This window comes from Rana temporaria, chromosome 7 (assembly GCF_905171775.1).
Source record: "Rana temporaria chromosome 7, aRanTem1.1, whole genome shotgun sequence".
Taxonomy (NCBI): domain Eukaryota; kingdom Metazoa; phylum Chordata; class Amphibia; order Anura; family Ranidae; genus Rana; species Rana temporaria.
This window is the reverse complement of record NC_053495.1, coordinates 12,857,214-12,866,886: the sequence shown is the minus strand read 5'-3', so window position 1 is coordinate 12,866,886 and position 9,673 is coordinate 12,857,214. Positions and strand designations below refer to the sequence as shown.

At 44.5% G+C, this 9,673-nt stretch overlaps 1 protein-coding gene across 1 annotated transcript; it reads right to left on the bottom strand.

The window, feature by feature from the left end:
* Positions 1 to 8,803: 8,803 nt before the first annotated feature.
* LOC120946174 (octapeptide-repeat protein T2-like) lies at positions 8,804 to 9,202 on the bottom strand. The gene has a single exon (XM_040360995.1). It carries the CDS (start codon positions 9,200 to 9,202, stop codon positions 8,804 to 8,806), a length of 399 nt encoding a protein of 132 aa, XP_040216929.1.
* Between the last annotated feature and the right edge of the window lie 471 nt (positions 9,203 to 9,673).

Below are 9,673 nucleotides of genomic sequence, written 5' to 3'. Positions count from 1 at the left end.
ACCGCACTAATGTCACAGCACTAACATCACAGCACTAACATCACAGCACTAACATCACCGCACTAACATCGCAGCACTAACATCACCGCACTAACATCACCGCACTAACAAAATGAATTTATTGACAGTGCACATGTCTGGTATATGTATACACACCACATATATAACAAGAGATATATATCATCTTGTCATGTAGATATATCTGCACAGGAACTAATTATTTATTATATTTATTGGTTCCTGGAAGGAGGAGGGGAGGAGGGGAGGAGGGGAGGAGAGGAGGAGAGGTTTGCATAGATAAGGGGCGGTAACTTCCTCTGACACTCCCATTGCTATTGAAAACTGATCTGAAACCATTACACTGCTTGTACAGCACTGAGCATGTGCGAGGCTGAAATCCAGGAAGTCATACAGTCTGGCTTCATGATGCCCACACTTAAGATGGCCCCAGTCAATTTCTGTTTTATAAAGTGTCTAAATGCTGTAACAACCTAACAAAACGGACCTTAGTTTACAGACTAACTGTAGTAGAATACATTCAGCTTGTGTATTACAGGGGTATTTATATTTAAAAAGTTTTTTTTTTTCAATTTGTGGCCGGAACTCCGCTTTAAGTATGGCCGACGTTCTCGCGTACAATTTAGAATTTTTTACGTCGTTTGCGTAAGTCGTTCGCGAATAGGAATTTGCGTAGAATGACGTCACCGTCGTAAGCATTGGCTGGTTCCGGTTTAATTTCGAGCATGCGAACTGGGATACCCCAGGGACGGCGCATGCGCAGTTAAAAAAAAACGTTGTTTACGTCGGGTCACGACGTATTTACATAAAACACGCCCCCATCACATCCATTTGAATTCCGCGCCCTTACGCCGCGAGAGCTACACTACGCCGCCGTAACTTACGGCGCAAATTCTTTCAGGATTCGAAAAAAAAAAGATAAGTTACGGCGGCGTAGCGTATCTTAGATACGCTGCGCCCGGCGGAAAGGTATGTGGATCTGCCCCTCTGAGTTTTACTTTAGACCCCTTTCACACTGAAGCGCTTTTACAGCGTTTTAGCGTTAAAAATAGCGCTCATAAAACGCTCTCCATGCATCTCAATGGACCCTTTCACACTGAGTCCTGCAAGCAGCATCTTTGGAGCAGTTTTGGGCGCTGAAAAAAAACGCTCCAAAAACGCCCCTCTCCATTGAAATGAATTGAAAAGCGCTGTAAAAACGCCTTACCCTTTCACACCGAGGCATTGCAAAAACGCCCTAAAACGTTAGGGTCCTAGCGGTGCTTTACGAGGACATTGGGATTGCAGATGAGGCTTCACTCGAATAACACTCTAATAACGCTCGAAAAATGCTTGAATAACGCTTGAAAGACGCTTGGAAAGGGGCCTTAATCTGTTAGGTGTTGGTTATTTATTTTTTATTATTATTTTTTTTATTTACATTTTTCAAAATAGTATAAGAATGATGCGTGTCAACACACACAAAAAAAAACAAAAACAAAAAAAAATAATGAGTCATACATTAGCACATATTTTTATTGCAACTTCTTAAGTTCCCCTCTGATGTGATGTGTTCATCTTAAAAAAATAAATACAAATAAATTGCTATTACACAACAAAACAACAACAATAAAAACAAAAAAACAAAAGCCGTTTAAAAAAAAATATTTTTTGAAAATTATTTTTATTCAATTTTTTTAAATAGTTTAAGCATGACAAATGTCAAGTAAGTGACAAAAGAGAGAAAAAATACAAAACATAAGTGAGTCATAAAGTATTTTTATTGCAACTTCTAAAATTCCTCTCAGATGTGACGGGTTCATCTAAAAAAAAAAAAAAATATCTATTACACAAAAAAACAACAACAATAAAAACAAAAGCAGTTTCAATGCTTTTATTTCTAAAGTTCAGTCATATACAATAGGAAGTAGACCCAGGGTGTGTTTATCTTTCTAATAAAGAGTCAGAGATTTACTTTAATCTGTTAGGTGGTGAGAATTTTTTTTTTTTTTTTTTAAATTCCATTTATTTAAATTTTTTAAATAGTATAAGCATGACAGGTGTCAAGTAGCAACACACACACAAAAAAAGAGAAAGGCACAAAACATAAATGGGCCAGATTCACAGAAAAAGTACGCCGGAGTATCTGCTGATACTCCGGCGTACTTTCAAATTTGCCGCGTTGTATCTTTATTTGTAATTCACAAACCAAGATACGACGGATTTTGGCTAAGATCCGACAGGCTTACGGCTTCGTACGCCTTTGGATCTTAGGATGCAATACTTCGGAGACCGCTGGGTGGAGTTTGCGTCGTTTTCCGCGTGGGGTATGCAAATTAGCTGTTTACGGCGATCCACGAAGGTACGCGTGTTCGTCGCATTCTCTTACGTCGTCGCTAGTCGGTTTTTCCCGTCGCAAACGTAAGCCTGCTATTTCATGGCTTAGATTTAGACCAGCCATGTTAAAGTATGGCCGTCGTTCCCGTGTCGAATTTCAATTTTTTTTTTTTTGCGTAAGACGTCCGGGAATATGAAAGGACGTAACGCACGTCGCCGTTCAAAAAACACGTCGGGGCGCCGTAATTTCGCGCAAAGCACGTTGGGAAATTTCCTAACGGAGCATGCGCAGAACGTTCGGCGCGGGAGCGCGCCTAATTTAAATGGTACACGCCCCATTTGAATTAGGCGGGCTTGCGCCGGACGTCTTCACGTTACTCCGCCGCAAGTTTATACTCAAGTGCTTTGTGAATCAAGCACTTACAAGGAAAACTTGCGGCGGTGTAACGTAAGGACGATGCGTTAAGCCGCCGCATTTGTACCTGAACCTGGCCCTCAGAGATTTACTTTAATCTGTTAGGTGGTGAGAATTTTTTATTTTTTGTGAAAATTCCATTTATTTAAATTTTTAAAATAGTATAAGCATGACAGGTGTCAAGTAGCAACACACACACAAAAAAAGAGAAAGGCACAAAACATAAATGAGTCATTCATCAGCACACTATTTTTATAGCAAATTCTTAAGCTCCTCTCGGGTTTATCTTAAAAAAAATTGCAATTACACAAAAAAACTACAATTAAAACAAAAGCAGTTTCAATGCTTTTATTACTAAAGTTTAGCAATATACAATAGGGAGTAGATCCAGTGCATGTTTATTTTTCTAATAAAGAGTCAGAGTTTTACTTTAAAGCGGGAGTTCACCCAATTCGTTTTTTTTTTCTATATCCCCCGTAGCTCCCTGCTTGTTTTGTCTAGGGGAATCGGCTAGTTGTTTTAGAATATGAGCCGTACTTACCCGTTTTCGAGATGCGTCTTCTCCGTCGCTTCCGGGTATGGGTCTTCGGGAGCGGGCGTTCCTTCTTGATTGACAGTCTTCCGAGAGGCTTCCGACGGTCGCATCCATCCCGTCACTAGTAGCCGAAAGAAGACGAACGTCGGTGCGGCTCTATACTGCGCCTGCGCACCGACGTTCGGCTTCTTTCGGAAAATCGTGACGCGATGGATGCGACCGTCGGAAGCCTCTCGGAAGACTGTCAATCAAGAAGGAACGCCCAGTCCCGCAGCCCATACCCGGAAGCGGCGGAGAAGATGCATCTCGTAAACGGTGAGTACGGATCATATTTTAAAACAAATAGCCGATTCCCCTAGACAAAACGAGCATTAATCTAAGGGGAAAAAGTGCCCTCTAAGGCCCCATACTCACGAGCAAACATGTCTGCTGAAACTGGCCCGCAGGCCAGTTTCAGCAGACATGTTTGGTCGTGTGTGGGCGCGAGCGGGCCGAATTCCAGCAAACATTTGCCCGCCGGGCCTTTTCCCAGCAGACAAATATTCCTGGACTTGTTTTAAAACAGCCCGCTGGAATTCTGCCCGCTCGGACATGTACGGTCGTCAGTACAGACCTACCGTACATGTCCAGGCGCCCGCCGTCCCTCGCATGCGTCGAATGACTTCGACGCATGCGTGGAAGCATTTTAAAGGCGGGCCGCCCACATCGCCGCGTCATTGTCGCGGCGACACCGCGTCATCGACGCGGCGACACCGCGGACACGCCCCGCGTATTGTTTACGCGCGGACTTCTGTACGATGGTGTGTACAACCATCGTACAGAAGCCCTCTGGCAGACATGTATGGTGAAAACGGTCCGACGGACCGCTTTCACCATACATGTTTGTCCGTGTGTACCCGGCCTAAGGGTGAACCCCCGCTTTAATCTATTAGGTGGTGGTGAGTATTTATTTTATTTTATTTTATTTTTTTTTAAATTATTTTTATTTACATTTTCTAAATAGTTTAAGCATGACACATGACACATGTCAAGTAAACAAAAAAATAAAAAAAATAATAATAAATAAAAAAAATGATAAAAAACACAAAACATAAATTGAATCTGTTAGGTGGTGAGAATTTATTTTTCTATTTTTTTGAAAATTCCTTTTACTAAAAATAAAAAAATAGTAAAAGCATGACAGGTGTCAAGCAGCAACACAAAAAAAGAGAAAGACACAAAACATAAATGAGTCATACATCAGCACAGTATTTTTATAGCAAATTCTTAAGTTCCTTTCAGATGTGACGGGTTCATCTTAAAAAAAATAAAAATAAAAAAAAACATTGCTAATACACAAAAAAACAACAACAATAAAAGCAGTTTATTCTTCTAATAAAGAGTCAGGGTTTTACTTTAATCTGCTGGGTGGTGAGTATTTTGAAGTTCCTCTCGGATGTGATGGGTTCATCTGAAAGAAGAAGAAAAGAGACGATTACACACAACACACAACACGAACGTAAACAAAAGCTGTTTCAAAGTCGATGCCTTTATCCTACTACGCCGTGTAAAAACAATCCTCTTGGCATTCCTCCCGGGTTGTTATTGTAGTAATCAGCGTGAGGATGACTAATAAAATGATCACCCTGGTAAATAACACAGGAGGGCACTGGAGATGTGAAAACAGATCTTCCAGAAGAAATCTAGAACAGAAAAAAGTCCCCGAATATCCGCACAATGTACACCTGCTGGTCTGAAAGAACAACACTCTAATTAAAGCGGTGTTCCAGCTGATTTCTTTTTTTTTTTTTTAAGTCAGCAGCTACAAACACTGTAGCTGCTGACTTTTTATAACCTGTCCAGGGAGCCAGCGATGTCGCCCCCCCCGAGGGCCGTTCCGTCCATCGGATCGTGTGCCGGCACCGCCATTGTGACTAAGTGAAAAGACAGTGGAGCCTTGAGGCTTCACTCCCCTTTACCTACTGCGCATGCGCGAGTCGCGTGGCGGCTCCTGAATGGACGGCTGTCTTCTGGGACACACACAGTCAGTCACCAGCTCTCTGCCTTGCCGCCCTCACTGGATCGCTGGGCTGTGGAGGGGGCCTGCTCAGGCTCTCAGTGCTTTGCTGGGAGGCTGAGCCAGGTGCCGCTCCAGGCATGTGGGTGGATCCCGATCATATGGTCACAATCTTTTCCCAGCCTAGACCGGCTCTGTGATGTCAGCCGACAGCGGGCTTCAGCCTGCAGTCTCCTAAAAACGGGTCCAAGGAGTGAAGAATGAACTGCACTCTTGTGATCCACAGGAGAAGTACAGCCAAACGAGCTTCAGCTGTACTTCTCCTTTAAGGACCTTCGTCCTAAGGTTGTACTTAAGTTGATCCACCGATGTTGGATTTTTTGCATGCGATTATTGCCAGCGGATATAGCTGCTACAGTAATCAGTGTGTTCTGCCGGCAGGGAAAGCTCCCTGCCAGCAGAACACAATTGCGCTGCAGCAGGGATTCCTCCATCAACACTGACTGGTTGCAGGAAAGAAACTTGCATCATCTATGGCTTTGCTTAAATATCCCTTTCCTCCGAAGCCCGATCTGTGTACAGATCACACTTCAGAGGCTACTGAAAGGCTGTGAGGAGGCCTGTTTTACCCCAACAAACAGGACCATCTTTAATATTGATTGGACCCGGGGGAAACACTTTCTTGGGTCCCCCTGAATTCACTTATCAATTATTTGCTGGCTCAAGGGGCAGCTGCTTTGGGCCCCACAACAATGACTGGGCTTGGGGCAGCTGCCCTATTTGCCTGTGTTAAATAAGGCCCTGCCGTAGGCATTATATGTGGTTGCAGGGCGTTTGCAACGCTTCCCCATTTGCTTGAATGCATATCCTTTGTCAGACTTGCTGCCCGCCGATCGCTGCATGTTGGGTAAACGTTGCCACGGGGACAAAGCATCGCAACAGCGTCATGTAAGCACCCCCATCCGCTACCTCTTGCAGCTTAAAGTGGAACTTCACCCTCCAGGGCATGCTGCCTCCCATCCACCACTCCTCTCCTCCGCTGCAGCAATTGTCCTATTTTTATTTGGTGTAAAAACCACCTGGCCCACCCTCCTGTGCACATCACTCCTCGGGATGAATGGCATGCACTTTACCCGCATCGCCTCCTGGGATATGTACATTTCATATCTTAGGGGGGCATAGTCCTTCATTGGAAAAAGGCGGAGGGGGCGGGGCCAGGTGGTGCATCAATGGTGAAGCCATCAGCTTAAAGCGGTGGTTCACCCTAAAATCGACTTCCCCCTATTACACTGCCCCCCCGCATTACAATAGGATTATGCCTTTAATTTTTTTTTTGCTGCTGTACATACCTGGGTACAGCTATTCACCCGTGTCCTCCGGGTTGCGAGTCCCGCGGGAGTGGGCGTTCCTAACATGGCGGTGATTGACGTTTTGACTAAAAAATTAGCTCCCCCCCGTCGCGTAAGCCGCGTCACGACTGGCGAAAGGAGCCGAACTGCGATGCGCAGGCGCAGTATAGCGCCGACTCGCCGTTCGGCTCCTTCCGCCAATCACAGTGGTCAAATGATCGTAAAGTCTGTCCCGGCCCCAGGGAGTAAAGACTCCCTGGGGGCGGGAGTTTGCTTTAGATCTATAATAAGGATCTTATCTTATCTTATTGGGGAAAACACATCGCTCACTATTTGCTTTACAGTGGCCCAACTTTCATGGACGTCACCCGGGTGTTTATTTCCTCCGAGTGGCGGTGTTGCAATGTCACATTGCTTCTGTGTGTGTTTTTTTTTTCTGAATTCCTGTCTAATTATCTTGTGATTATGTGTGGTAATGGTTGCACAATGTGATACAAGGGAACACGGCACTTGGTGTTCCTGCTTAGGTGAAACAATTATTATAAGGACTCATTCTTGCTGGAGGTTACAGAGTTGCTGGAGTCCTTGGGAAGTTCAAACTTTCCCATCGCCGGCACTTAATATACCGGCTGTAACCGACGTAGGAAATAGTATTAGGGTTTCCAAATATTGTCCTTCTTCCTCCAATTCTTCTGTGCTCATCTCCTCTTCTCCCCTCTGGTCTTCTATTCTCATCTTCTCTTCTCCCCTCTGGTCTTCTATTCTCATCTTCTCTTCTCCCCTCTGGTCTTCTATTCTCATCTTCTCTTCTCCCCTCTGGTCTTCTATTCTCATCTTCTCTTCTCCCCTCTGATCTTCTATTCTCATCTCCTCTTCTCCCCTCTGGTCTTCTATTCTCATCTTCTCTTCTCCCCTCTGGTCTTCTATTCTCATCTTCTCTTCTCTTCTCCTCTCTGGTCAATTCTCATCTCCTCTTCTCCCCTCTGGTCTTCTATTCTCATCTTCTCTTCTCCCCTCTGGTCTATTCTCATCTTCTCTTCTCCCCTCTGGTCTTCTATTCTCATCCCCTTATCTCCCCTCTGGTCTTCTATTCTCATCTTCTCTTCTCTTCTCCTCTCTGGTCTATTCTCATCTTCTCTTCTCCCCTCTGGTCAATTCTCATCTCCTCTTCTCCCCTCTGGTCTTCTATTCTCATCTTCTCTTCTCCCCTCTGGTCTTCTATTCTCATCTTCTCTTCTCCCCTCTGATCTTCTATTCTCATCTCCTCTTCTCCCCTCTGGTCTATTCTCATCTTCTCTTCTCCCCTCGGGTCTATTCTCATCTTCTCTTCTCCCCTCTGGTCTTCTATTCTCATCTTATCTTCTCTTCTCCTCTCTGGTCAATTCTCATCTCCTCTTCTCCCCTCTGGTCTTCTATTCTCATCTTCTCTTCTCCCCTCTGGTCTATTCTCATCTTCTCTTCTCCCCTCTGGTCTTCTATTCTCATCCCCTTATCTCCCCTCTGGTCTTCTATTCTCATCTTCTCTTCTCTTCTCCTCTCTGGTCTATTCTCATCTTCTCTTCTCCCCTCTGGTCAATTCTCATCTCCTCTTCTCCCCTCTGGTCTTCTATTCTCATCTTCTCTTCTCCCCTCTGGTCTTCTATTCTCATCTCCTCTTCTCCCCTCTGGTCTTCTATTCTCATCTTCTCTTCTCTTCTCTTCTCCTCTCTGGTCAATTCTCATCTCCTCTTCTCCCCTCTGGTCTTCTATTCTCATCTTCTCTTCTCCCCCCAGGTCTATTCTCATATTCTCTTCTCCCCTCTGGTCTTCTATTCTCATCTCCTCTTCTCCCCTCTGGTCTATTCTCATCTTCTCTTCTCCCCTCGGGTCTATTCTCATCTTCTCTTCTCCCCTCTGGTCTTCTATTCTCATCTTCTCTTCTCTTCTCCTCTCTGGTCAATTCTCAACTCCTCTTCTCCCCTCTGGTCTTCTATTCTCATCTTCTCTTCTCCCCTCTGGTGTATTCTCATCTTCTCTTCTCCCCTCTGGTCTTCTATTCTCATCCCCTTATCTCCCCTCTGGTCTTCTATTCTCATCTTCTCTTCTCCTCTCTGGTCTATTCTCATATTCTCTTCTCCCCTCTGGTCAATTCTCATCTCCTCTTCTCCCCTCTGGTCAATTCTCATCTCCTCTTCTCACCTCTGGTCTTCTATTCTCATCTTCTCTTCTCCCCTCTGGTCTATTCTCATCTTCTCTTCTCCCCTCTGGTCTTCTATTCTCATCCCCTTATCTCCCCTCTGGTCTTCTATTCTCATCTTCTCTTTTCCTCTCTGGTCTATTCTCATCTTCTCTTCTCCCCTCTGGTCAATTCTCATCTCATCTTCTCCCCTCTGGTCTTCTATTCTCATCTTCTCTTCTCCACTCTGGTCTATTCTCATCTTCTCTTCTCCTCTCTGGTCTTCTATTCTCATCTTCTCTTCTGCCCTCTGGTCTCCTATTCTCATCTTCTCTTCTCCCCTCTGGTCTATTCTCATCTTCTCTTCTCCCCTCTGGTCTATTCTTAGATATTCTAAGATACCAGCAATACAGACCATTCACCAAGTAAATACAATGCGTTACAGAGTATGCAAGACACAAGTTACACAAACAGCAGTATAACCAGGATAGGAACATCAATCCAGATATATGAGAAAAATAAAGAATTGACGGAACTCAGCCAATGAACCCCCCCAACTCCGAGAGTGAGAAGAAAGGAGAGCAGGGGGAAAGAAGGGGAAAAGGGAGGAAGTGAGAAGAAGGGGGCGAGGGAAAGAGAGAGGAGGGACCACAACAAACCACAGTTAGAATGATCAGTGCTCAGTCCATGGCAACCAGGCCTTATCATACTTCCAAGGACAACCATGGCTGATGTACGTTAAGTTATACATGGGCAGAGCTGCGTTGACTTTGCTTTCCCAGGAGGACACAGAGGAGAGGATAGAGGAGGTCCACCTGCCTAAAATTTATTTTTAGGCAGAAGATATAGAAGATAGCTATAGAAGATACAGAAGATATAAAATTAGTAA